This window comes from Vulpes lagopus, chromosome 1, assembly GCF_018345385.1.
Source record: "Vulpes lagopus strain Blue_001 chromosome 1, ASM1834538v1, whole genome shotgun sequence".
Taxonomy (NCBI): domain Eukaryota; kingdom Metazoa; phylum Chordata; class Mammalia; order Carnivora; family Canidae; genus Vulpes; species Vulpes lagopus.
This window is the reverse complement of record NC_054824.1, coordinates 59,266,035-59,279,159: the sequence shown is the minus strand read 5'-3', so window position 1 is coordinate 59,279,159 and position 13,125 is coordinate 59,266,035. Positions and strand designations below refer to the sequence as shown.

Genomic DNA, 13,125 nt, shown 5'->3' with positions numbered 1-13,125 from the left:
GGGAATGTACAAAGGGAAACTTCACAGGGACGCCTTAATTGTCAAGATAGAAGTGCTGTATCGGAGGGAATTAGTCAAGCAGAGCAGGGAGGGTACCTTTGCCTTCACCAAGCAGGAAAGATGAAAGGAGAAGGAGCGATGGGAGGTGGCGAGAAGCAGCAGGTAGGAAGGAGAGAATCAGCACTGCCTGGCAGATGAGTCACAGATGAGGATGACACCCAGAGTCACCGTGACAGCCCACAGACCACACGGCATTATGGCCAGCACTTTCAGTCTAGGAATTTGTCAAAAATTATCTTCTTAAAAACTACTGTCACAACAGCCGTTGCCTTTATAATTAGAGCTCCCTTGGCCACACGGGAGCCCTGGAGCTTGTTTGGGCCGCATCCAGGCCCAAGGAGCAGGAGGCTGGGCCAGAACGTCAGAGCAGCCTTCTCTGAGGCCCCTTGAGAAGGTCAGCCTCTTTCAGAAACCCAAGCCACTGCCTGTGAGCCTTCCTGGCCAGGACACCCCGCCCGCTCCTTAATGCAGTTCTTCCTTCTGCCACTCTGCTCTTCCCATCCAGCTTCCGGCTCTGCCACGCATGCTCACATGCTACTACTTACGCCCGTGGCCATTCCTGGCTGGCCAGAGGAATGTGGGTCAGTGTGGTGGATGAATAATAGGGCTCCGGAGAAGAACTGAGGTTGAGTGTGGCTGTATTCACTGCTTGGTGGGCCTGGGGCAAGTCACTTAGCTTTTCAGCCTCAGTTACTTAATCTGTTCAGTGGGAATGATCCATTCCTTCATGGTTGAGGGTGAGGAGAAGATGGAATCAAGCAGTGAATGTCCCATGTAAAGAGCTATACATATGTGAGGTTGGGTGACCATACTCTTGGTTTCCTGGGACAGTCCCTGTTTAGGACTATTGTGCTGATGAAATCAGTAATGGGACCCCCACTTCAGTCTTCAAAGTCATACTTTGGGTGGTAAACTGTATCACCCTGGACATTGTAATTTTTGATGGTTGGAAATACAGAGGGTCTAAATGAGACTGAGAACTCTCCCAGAAGTCCCCCAGGTCCTCAGGATGTATGTCCCTTCTTCCTCTGTTGCAGAGCAGAATTTCATGTCTGTGAGTCCTGATTCACTTTCAAAATAAAAATTCTTCAGTTAGTCCATTAACAGAAATAACTGCCCTGTTTTAATTTCAGCAACGGCCTTGGAATGAAAAGACTACTAATTACTCCAATTAACCAAGCACATTAAGTGCACATGTTCAAACGAATATTAACATACCATCCGTCTTGGTCCTGAAGTTCTTGAGATGCTGGATGCATAAACATTTGGTGGAAGAAATTGTGACTGCAGAGAAAACACAAACAAAGCAGCCTGTTTGTTTGTGCAACTGTCTGCTTGTGGAGAAACAACCAAGAGACGTGGAAAGACATGAGGGTGTCTCCCCGTTTATGTTTCCAATTATTGCCCAGAGGAGACAGAACAAAGAAACTCCTATTTATAGCCAAAGTCTGAAATGGGGAGGCAGGGGGCAGGGCTATGGAGAAGCTTCATCATGAGAAAACACAATCCACTATTGGTATTAATAAAATAAAATAAAAAATAAATAAAATTAAATAAAATAGTTTATCAAAAGAACAAACTGTCTTCAGGGAAAATAAATAACTCCTTCCACGTCTTGATTCCATGTACAGTGTTCTCTAAAAACCACATTACTTACCAGTAATGAGAGCCAGGGTAGGAGCAGGCTAACACCACGGGAGCAGATGGGCTTTGTGGTGGCAGCTAGTCTGGCACCAAAGCTTCAGGCTAGGATGTGCCCTTGTACCTAGAACCAGCAAAGCCAAGGAAGGGCACATTTCTTTGAGCACATTGCTAGCCCTTGGGTCATTTCTCAGGGCTCCAGACTTTAGGAAATGCTAATGAGAATCTGGGGATGAAGCTCAAGGGCAATGTTGCTACTCAGAAAGGATTTTAATGTCCAAAGGGCCTCCAGGTTCAGAATCCCATCTGAAATGTTGGTGAGAGATGCCACAGTGGCACCCTCCTTGGCACACAAATACTGCTGTCCCTGTTTTGGGAGGGGGCACCTGCCTTACAAGATTATAGTTTGTCCTTTCTCCCCTCTCTCCCTCCTCTCTGTTTCTCCCTCCTCCCTGTATCTCCCGTTTAAAAATTAATTTTTAAAAATAAGCATTAAGTTAGTACATGGGCCAAGCACTGTGTCAAGTAATTTTCTGTATCATCACCTCATTCTGCCCTCATAAAACCCTTTAGAAGTCTGTTGTTGCTGTCATTGGTCAACAGATGAGGAAGCTAGGCCTCAGAGAAGTGAGCTACCGTGCTCAGGTCACACAGTTGGAGTTCTAGAAGGCCTGGGAAATGGCCAGTTTGGAAACCATCTGGAGGCACCAACATTGATGAGAAAGGTGCCTCCATTTCCAGGGACTTGGTTCCTTACCTTTGGGGGCTTCGGATCTCATATGTAAGTGCTGGGCAGCATGGTTCCAGAACCAACCTCATCCAAGGCACAGAGGGTGCACCGGCCAGCCCCATGCAAAGGCCTATAGAATGGTCAGTATACTGCCCTCTTTCTTCCAACATTATATTTGAAACACCACTATCATTCCACATCCTCCAGTGTTGTGGACTGGGATTAGGGAGGGTCCTGGGAGAACATGCAAATGAGAGTTTTGTTTATTGTTTGCATTCTAAGCAAATTGGCTTGCGTTTTCCAGGCTCTGAAGGCCATAGTGGTATTTCATCTTTTGCTATGTCAACTTACTTCAGGGAAAGATATCAAGGAGGGGTCACTATTCTGTATAACCCTCCCGAATGTCCAATGAGTCTTTTCCTCTCTGAATCAGAGATTCCCTGAAGCTGGCTCCTCCTGGAAATGAATCCTCCTGCAGGAACAGACTAGAACAGGCATTATCATCATCATTCATTAAGTAATTTTTGCTTCTACCTTCATCTTTAAGTACTCAATTGCTCTTACTACCCTGGACCTGCAGGAACAAGAACAGTCAACAAATTCTATCACTTCTTTCTTTTTGGGTTTATCCTTTCCTTTCATTCCACATTGATTACACTGGCTCAGACAATCATTTTAGTTGTTCCAACATAATTCTCTGATTCTAGTCTTTGTTTCTTGATCCCTCAATTCACCTTGAAGTCTACTCTCCAAATAATATTTTTAAGTCCCTTCGGACTCAAAATTCTGCAGTGCCCCATTGCCTATTTTTGAGTTTTTTAATCATAAAAATCATACGTATGTTTCCAAATTCAAATAATACAGGAGCACATAAAGGAAAAGTAGCTATTTATTTTTCTACTTATCTTCAAACTAGAGGCTTATTATTTATTTTGAAATTGTTCCTTCTTATCTTTAAAATGTTTCTCAACATAATCTATGCGCATACAGAAGTTCATTTGACTAGTAATAGAATTCATATTGAAAAATAGCACACTGGGTGTAATACTATATGTTAGCAAATCAAACTTCAATAAAAACAAAACAAAAAAATGAAAAATAGCAGACTCCTGCTGCATACTTCTCACTAGCTGAGCCTGTTGAATCAAAGTAACTAAGCTAAGCTTTTCAAGTTCTATGTGACATGGTGCTGTTGGGTTTACTTTCTAAACCTTATTTCCACTCCTCTTCAATTTGGACCAACTACTCCCTCTAGGTTAGGCTCTACTCTGATAGTTTGCCTTTTAACTGGAGAGTTTATCCCATTTACACTATTTGTAATAACTGAACTATTTTCATTCATTTTTACCATCTTATTCTGCAGTTTCTAGTAATAGTCATCCTGATTTTTCTGGGTTTTGTTTTTGTTTTTGTTTTTGTTTTTGCTTTTTTTCTTCATTGCTTCCTTGTTCTGAATTCATTGGTTTCATTCCCTCACCTCCAATTCCAGTGTTTACTCTGCACTCCAGTTCTTTTAGGGACCACCCTAGAAATTTTTATATGCATGTTGAACATAATAGAATTAAGTTCATCAGTATGTTTAAGTTCTTTCTGAACAATAAAAAAGCAAAGAGCCCTTGAATCCTGATTATTCACTTTCAAATTTTATATGCAATTGTCTTGATTTTAATCTCTTGATTTTTAAAAAATATATTTATTTATTTGAGAGAGAGCAAGAGCAAGAGAGACAGAGGAGAAAGAGAGAGAAAGCAGGTGTGCAGGGAAGGGCAGAAGGAGAAAGAGAGAGAGAGAGAGAATCTACAGCAGGCTCTGCATTGAGTGTGGACCCTGACACAGGGCTCCATCTCACAACCCCAAGATCATGACCTGAGCCGAAACCAAGAACTGGATGCCCAACTGACTGTGCCACCCAGCCACCTGTTTTTAAATATCCAAAGAATTCTTGATTTTTCAAAACTCTTGATTTTATCTTATACCACCAATTTCTATTTATATTTAATCATGTTTACCTTAAATTAAATCTTTGTGCACTGATCCTCTTACATTTCAGACCTACCTTCTGAAATCTTTTTTTTTTTTTTTTCTAAAATGCATATCGTTTAAAAGTCCTTACAATGAGATGTTCTGGTAGTAAATTCTACGTTTGTGATAGTTTGAGATTGCTACTTTGCCACTGACCACCACCCATTTTTTTTTTTAAGATTTATTTATTTATTCATGAGAGACACCAAGGGAGACAGAGAGGCAGGGACACAGGCAGAGGGAGAAGCAGGCTCCTCACAGGGAGCCAGATGTGGGACTCGATCCCAGATCCCGGGATCAAGCTCTGAGCCAAAGGCAGATGCTCAACCGTTGAGCCACCCCATTTTTAAAAAATAGCTCTCCTTGTTTAGAATTCTAGATTACAAAATAAAAAAAATAGAATTCTAGATTGCTAGTTATTTCATATTAATGCATTTGATTTTCCTTGCCAATCTGCTCATTCTCTCTGATTGCTTTTAAGATCTTCTCTTTGTTGTTGTTCTGCAGTTTCACTATGATATGTTTAGGAATGGCTTTCTTTTTTCTCATACTGTTTGGGATTCTCTGGGCATTCTTTATCCATGCACTGGTGCTTTCATTAATTCTGGAGAATTCCCAGTCATTAGTTCTTTTAACATTGCTAGTTTCTGTTTTCTTTCTTGTTTCCTATAGAATTCTCTCATCTTATTTTCCGAGTTTCTTAAACATTTTCATATTTTCCATTGCTGTTTCCTTCTCTACTACAAATCTGTGTAATCTTCCAACATCCTAGTTCATCTGTTTTTTCTTGTAGTCTCATCATTGAAATTCTAATTTCATTGATCATAGTTTTCATTTCTAGAAATTCTAGTCAGTCATTTTTCAGATCTGGCTAGTTATGATAGTTTCTTTTTTTTCTTTGCTATACTTTCAACCTTGTCTGATATTTTAAAAACGTTTAATTATACTAATTTCATGTTCTGTGTTTGATTAGTTCTAGTATTTGTGGTCTCCCTAGATCTGATTCTAGATTTTCTTGTTTCAGTTGACTCTCACTCAAGGTAGTTGATTTCTATGTGTGCTTAATGATAAAAAAAAAAAAAAAATTTAAAAAAAGAGTTCATTTCCCTTGTAACTTACTGTGTAAGAATTCATTTTGACATTTGACATATCTTTTAAACATATCTTCCTCCAAAGAAGATTAGAGTTTGCTTCTGCCAGGTGCCTGATGATATTGCCAAGTTAGAACCAATTTAAACCAAATTTTCAGAGTTTTCTTTCAGCCGTAATGGTTATGTATATTTAAGCTCCAAACCCATGGACGTCCAGATCTGAAATTAGAAACAGAGAAGGGATATTTTTTTCCTTTTCTTTTACTGTTCCACTCAGAGCTAAGGCCACGCTGAGTGTGTATCTTTATCTTCTTGTTCTATGGCATGAGGGTTTTTCAGTTCACTCAATGAGAGCGTTGCCCTTCATTATTTTTGGCTTTACCTATGGGTCCCTGATTAGACATTTTATTCATCTTGGGCTTCAGGTTTTGTCCCTCGTGTGTGGGAAATGCTGATTCAAGCACTTAATGACTCCTTTGGATTTGGGCTTTCTGATCATTTGTGGGGCCTGAGGAATTACTTCACTTTCTAGCCAAATCTGTTATACATTAGAAAAATGTTTTTGTATTTTACCTAGTGCACTCAAGAATTCTCTGAAAATCTAGTCCTATCGTCAGAAAGAGAAGGCTCTGAGTTTTAGTTTGTTTCATTGAGTTTAGTTTGTGAAGTAGTAATACCTCCATGGTTAAGATTCTTTGTGAGGATTAAATAAGATACTGGATATACTTCTGTGTAGAAGTTTAATAGATGATAGTCATTACTGTAACTTGCCACTATTCTATTTCTACTAGTAGTACAACAACAATTACCACTAAATACAAGAAAGGGCCTATTATTCCATGGAGAATCAAAGAATTAGATCGTTGAAAGAGAAATAGTTGATTTTAAAAACAGTTAGAAATTGAGCTTTCTAAATGTATTTCTCATATATATTATGTGTGAGGGCTTTTTTTTTTCTTTAACACTTCCCTGAAGTAGCTAATAGCAGATCTCCCTGTAGGACTTGAGCCCTGTCCTCTGAGCTATACCTTCGATAGGGGTACGTGTGTGGGCTAGAGGCTGGGCTCCAGTCAATAACCAGTGTCAGAGTCCAGAGTGAACACTTCCGCACTGTGCAGCGTGGGTGGGCAAGCTGAAAGAACACCATTTATTGGAAGAAAGGTGCTACACATATACAACGAGGTGTTATATTTATTATTATTTCTATTTTAAATGATCCATTGAAGAAAGAAGACATGGCAAGAATTTTTAATGAGACCCAAGGTCAAATTGGGTTCGGAAGCCCAAAGGGAAACATGGTAGTGCTCTGACTGGGATGCACGTGACCTTGGCAGGTCATGTAACCTCTTAGCCTCTATTCCTCTTGCGTATGAAGCAGACTAGTGGGGCTGTGTAGTTTTAGGGGGCTTCTACATCTCAAATTCTATGATTCTTATCTCTTCCCAAACCATATCCCCTGAGCTCCCTAGTTCACCAAATTCTTAGAGCTACCACCATACCTGTGCTAAAGAATACTGTTTATCTGACAATGTCTGCCTGGAGGCCCCCCTTTTTCTTGCTGTGAGACACAGAAATCAGAGCCACAGTAGAAACAAAATCCTTCATGTGGCTTTGGCCTCTCCTGCTTCTTGAGATGCTCATCTGTTTCGGATGTGTGGTTGGAACATGAGGAGCTACAGCAAGGTGCCACAATTGCCATCTAAGGAAGGAAGTAGTTGGAACGGATGCCCTGTGAGTGAGGTTAGCCATGTGCAAAAGTAGGCCACACCTAGAGACAGTCTATAGCTGTGTTTTAAGAATACTCAAACAACAGGGGACTGGGACTTCTCCCTAAGACTAGATGTCACTCCAGGAAGTGACACACTACAGCAATGGTGCATGACCTGCTAAAAGGAAGGTGGCTGAAGCACAGTGGTGTCTTTGGAGTCTCAAAAATGGGTGGCTCCAATGGGTGTGGGTAGCATGTACTAGGAAAGAGCATAGGTACTGGAGGGAGGAGGAACTGGGTTCAGAACTTGGCTTTACTGCTCTTAAGCTTAGGGAGCCTCATCTCTAACTGGAGGCTGGAAGCCATGACATAAGGCTGCCCTGTCATTGTTTCCCAAATTTCAGTCATTGGAATGCCACATCAGGATGGTTGCTATATTCACCTGCCGCCTCTCCTGTTATTTCCTCATATTTGCACTGAAGTTGTTTTATTTTTTTATTGAAGTGTTTGTTTTAAAAGAAAGCTTTCTGTTGCTACCAGAAATGGAAAACCAGTATCACATGTCACAATTCCACGTTAACCACACATGCACACCCCACAGTGAAAACAAAATGGTGTTAAGTCATAGCTAGGTACTACCACCCATGGAATTCTCTGGGCCTGAGGTTTCTCTCTTATTAGAGATTATTAGATTTACCAGTGCCTCCTACTGAGACTCTCTTCTTGGTGTCATGAAGAAGACTGCCAGGGAATAGCAATAATGGGTAAAATTTGTTGAGTCCCTCTTTATGTGTATTGCCACTGACACCTCCACAATCAGAAGAGACAGGTACTCTTCTTATTTACATCCCTTTTCCAGCTAAAGGCACCAGGGCTGAGAGAGAATAAATCACTTGCTGAGAGCACACAGCTAGCTGGGGGGTATAGACACAATGGAGACCAAAGTGATTTGTATCCAGAACTAGAGTCTGTCACCACAGGGCTCTTTCTTCCCTTACATGGTGAGTCAGTGTTATTTAACGCTGAGACTTCATGATGTCCAAGAGCATCTTAAGTGCTGCCTAAAAGCATTTCTTGTGTCATGAGTTAGAGGCATATTATACATGAGGAGATGTTGCCCTGCATAAAAGCAAGGTACATGGTGCCTGACACCTAGAAAGTGCTCAGTAAGGCTTGGTCCCTTCTCTCCGCATTTCTCCTGCCCATGGGACAGGCAGTCCTAAGCTCTGTTTCAGTATTCAAAGATGCTTGAAGAGAAATGAGCACTTTAAGCTGTCACAACTTAAAGGCTCTCGCCATTACTGTCCGAGGATTCCATAAATTCAGGCAGCCTTCCAATGGCACCTTGCGCTGTCCATAGCCAACTTTCTAGCTGGAGGGAGAATGAACCAGTCAAGTGATACCAGTGTTCTAGCTTTGGTTCACCCATGTACCTCAGGACTGGTCTAGGGCACTCCATAAATATTCACTGAATGAGCAAGTAAATATCTGGATGGTTATATTTCTGATACTAATACCATTAGTAATAAAACAGCTTTGTCATGGAGCCCTTATGCTATGCCTGACCTTGTAGTAAATATTTCCCCTGTGTTATTTGATTTTCCTCAATAATCCTATGAAGTACATACTATTGTCCTATCTTACAGATGAGGACATTGAAGCTTGGATAATCAAGTAATTGTTTGATTCCAAAGCCTGTGGGGGCTTCCAACTTAAGTTGAAACTGTTCCCACCAGATTTGTCCAAGTAGCCCTGCATTCTGGTGAATTTGGTGGATGATGGTCAGGCCTTCAAGCACCAAGTCTGACTTTACTGACAACTCTGGCCTACAAAGCTGTCAGCATGGTGTGGTGATCAGAGGCACTAACTTTGGCCTCAGACAGGCCTGAGTCCAAATTGTCTTCCACCAACTACTGGACAGGAGATTTGAGGCAAGCCACCTAATTTCCCCAAGCCCCAATTTCTTCTTCTGTGAACCGAATACTGCAGAAGGTAGCATTTAGCACAATAATCTTAGCACTAGCTAGTATTGAGTAAAAGGTATTTATTGTTACAGAGAGGAAGCAAAGAGGGCCTGGGCTAGGAAAAAAGAGGTCATTTTAAGAAGAAGACAGATGGAAGCAAAGGCATTTCTTTTTCTTTGTGACTTTGGTGGAAGTGTTAGATGAGGCTTCAGAGTGCTGATTTCCTCTGTTTCTTCGCAACACCCCTGGTGAGCAAATTGTCCTACCCCAACACTCCCAGAACGAGTCTTCCGTATCTCTAACTGTTGGCTCTAACACATCCTCCTGAGCCACATGGCCCACGCTGCTTCCCAGTCCCGAAATGGTGGATTGAGGCTGTGGCATTTTAGGAAATCAATTCCCTCACATGGCAGACAGGAGGACACCCAGGAAGCCCAGGCCTGAGCAGCGGCCATGATGACGTGAATGTGAGTCGGGCCCATGGAGGAGCGTGCTCAAGCTGCAGGGAGGAATGGGAATAAGGCCTGGCCCAAGCTGGAGCTCCTTCTGCAGCCGGGGCACTGGTGGGCGCATCCTTCTCCTGGGCATTCGAGGATCCCCTCCCTCGTGGCCTATGAGTTCTGAACTTGAGGAAGACTCTGTCAGTAAAATATGGCTTCTCTTCCTCATCTATCCTCCCTACCGCACCCCTCACCCTCCCTTCCAATCACTGCACCAACCCTCACTTGCCTGTTTACTTGGTTTTGTGGTTTTGACTTAGATGTGGTTACAGAGGGGTGGGGCAGAGGACAAGCTCTCCACCCCACTGCTTCACCTCTCCCTCACACACAGAGGTGTCCTACTTGGTCTCAGAGACCCAACTTGATGTTCTTGGCATCGCAGATGAGGAAATTCTGATTCAGTTTCTCTGGGGTGGGACCTAGGTACTGGCATTTGTTAAAAGCTCCCAGGTGATTGTAATCAAGAGCCACCTCTCTAGTTATGGAAAGAAGCAGATGATAACTGTGCTTGAGAAGGCAAGTGTTGGGGAAGAGCTGGGCCTGGCCATTGTGAGAGGTAATATTGCTCATTCCTGCATAAATGATGGTTGATTATCTATACAGTCTTTTGACACGCCTCTCAAATGCTTATTCCCACCATTTTGTAGATGTGGACAAAGGGTCCAGCTCACTTTACTCCCACCAATAATGGTCCTTTCAGCAAACCTCTGGGAGAATCAGGGGTTATGACACCAGTGACATGATTTAGCTCAGGTGGTGGTGCTAAGCCAGGACCAGCCAAGACCTGAAACCTCTGGTGCTAGATCCCTCCAGATGCTGTTGAACCAGGAGGTATGCCCTAAAATAATAAGCCCTACCCCATACGATACTGGAGGGCATCTTCAGCCTGTCAGGAGGGCACCAATGCAACTCACAGGGAGAGAGGAGACCGCCGGAGCTGTTCCTTGCCAACAGATTTATAATAGGGATTGCGGGCTTAGAGCCTCAGTGAGACTCTTCAGGTGGATTTTTAAAGAAAGAAAGGTTTCCTTGGCAGGTGTGATTGTGTGGTGAGATTGGGTAGTGAGTGTGGCAGTGGTATGGGGTCAGGAAATACCAGGGACACGAGAAGCAGGCTTTCAGGGGTCTGGGTTACGAACAGCATGAAGCACACTGATCAGTGGCACAGATAAGAGATGGCTCCCCGCCCCTGCCCACCTGCCCCACCCCGCCCCACCCCAGGCTCTTCAACCTCAGGGGCAGACTTGAACTCCACGCTTGGTGGCACAGTGGTCTGCAAGAGCCTCTGTTGTTTCACTTACTTTCCCCTTCCCCAGCAAGGTTGCCATAAGTCAAGATTCATTATCCATCAGCAGCAACCAACTAGAAAAGGTGATAGAAAAGGAGATCCTATTTGCCGTGGCAGCTAAGCCCACAGCACATCTGGGAATTAACCTGAGGATTGCCCAAAAACCTTTTTGGGAAATTCTAATTGCTCTTTGAAAGAATGCAAATTAAAGAGTGATACTATACCAGAATATCTTTAATGTAAACTAAAACACATAGACTCCATTTTAAAAAATCATATAGACATATTCCAGGTCTTATAGTAAATAAGTGGGTGTCCATAGGGGGAGGGCATGACATAGGGGATGACAGACATAGACACATGTATATTATCCAACAACACTTAAACACATTTCCTCAGCAAATAATAACTGCTTTCTTGAATACTCAACCAAAGTAGGCAAAATGTGCATATTGTCACCACCATTATGCATGTCCTTATTTTTAAACTACCAATTTTAGATTTCCTTGAGGCCAAGGATTATTCCTTGTATATTTTTATATCCTCATGGTCCTTAACTCAGGGCCTTTCATGTAAAAGATGCTGAATACATATTTTTGTAAAATTTTCATTAAAAATAACATCTATTCATTGTAAACATGTAGAACATGTGCATTACAGAGAAAATTTAGAAAGGTATATAATATAATTCTACTACTTATGGATAACTTACGTGAACATTTTGGGTGTATATATATATATATATACATATATATTATTTTTTTTAAAGATTTCATCCATTTATTCATGAGAGACACAGAGAGAGAGAGAGAGAGAGAGAGAGAGAGAGAGGCAGTGATACAGGCAGAAAGATAAGCAGGCTCCGTCCAGGGAGCTCGACACGGGACCCGATCCCAGGTCTCCATGATCACGCCCTGGGCCAAAAGCAGGTGTTCAACCGCTGAGCCACCCAGGCATCCCATTTTGGATGTATTATCCCAGATCTCAATTGGAGTATTTTTTTTATGATTGCTTGACATATTTTTAATTTTTACATCAAATAGTTTTGCCATTTTGTAGTTTGAGAGAAAGAACATTTAGAAGTGAATTCAATATACAAAATATTTACTATGCAAGAAGTGCAGGGTGTACAAGAAAGGAGCAATTAGTTCTTAGGATGATCTGAAGGAAGAGAGGGGGCTGGCCAGGCTCATTGTGGGTGTGTGTATGCTTGATGAGGGCAAGTACTGCAGACATCAGCACACACGTCTTCTGTAAAGGTCCAGATGGCAAATGTTTGTGGGTTGCATGATCTCTGTCCTGACCACTCACTGGTACTATTATACCATGTCATAGCCAATGAACATGGCTGTGCCCTAATAAAACTTTATCTTATGGGCATTGAAATCTGAATTTTATATCCCTTCCTCAGTTTTCAGAGGGTAAAGAGAAAGCTCAGCAAATCCAAACAACTGACAGAAGGTTCTTATGGATCACCGAGTGGGAGTGGGAGGTGAAGGATGCGGCTGTAGAAGCTTCCGCCAAGGACAGCTGGGCTCCATGTGCCACTGAAGGGTTTGAAGTAGTGGAGTGAAATCAGCTGGAAAGAGCTTTGGGAGAGGATTCGTTCAGGGATCCAATGGTTGCCAAGACTCAAACCATTGCTCCAACTGCTATAGGCCAGAAAGTCTGCTTTCAGGTTTTTCTGCACTCTCTCAAGAAGACAATGCCTCACCTTGGGAACACCCAAGATTTAATGCAACTAGCTCACCCTGGGGTTGGACGGAAGAGGGGTCCATAAATCCTGACACAAGCAGGGTGGACAGTCTGTGGGATCCTTGCAAAATCTGCCCAGGGTATGTCTTCCCCACTGTTCTTAGGACAGTCCTCAGTAGGCGCCTGTCATCTCCATGTCCCAGGCCCACTGCTTGCCGGGTTCTCCTCCATCCCAGTCACCTCACCCCCACTTTCCCTGATTATAAAACCAGAGCACATTGTCTGCATGGGCTTGTTCCCTTCTTGCTCAGTCTTATATTGATGTAAGTGCTACTTAGAAACCCTCCTAAAGGGACTTCACTCTCCCTTGGTTATTTCTCCCCTGCCTTCCCATACCCCCCTGTGACCCCGGACTGTAAGTGTATG

At 42.6% G+C, this 13,125-nt stretch overlaps 1 protein-coding gene across 1 annotated transcript in view; it reads left to right on the top strand.

Annotated features, from left to right (window-relative positions):
• Positions 1 to 1,246, top strand: part of RUNX2 (RUNX family transcription factor 2) — a 148,204-nt gene extending 146,958 nt beyond the window's left edge. The window contains exon 6 of the mRNA XM_041750757.1: positions 1,194 to 1,246. Within this exon, the coding sequence (XP_041606691.1) occupies positions 1,194 to 1,210 (17 nt within the window). The 3' untranslated portion in view covers positions 1,211 to 1,246. The remainder of the gene's footprint in view (positions 1 to 1,193) is intronic.
• The last annotated feature ends 11,879 nt before the right edge of the window (positions 1,247 to 13,125 follow it).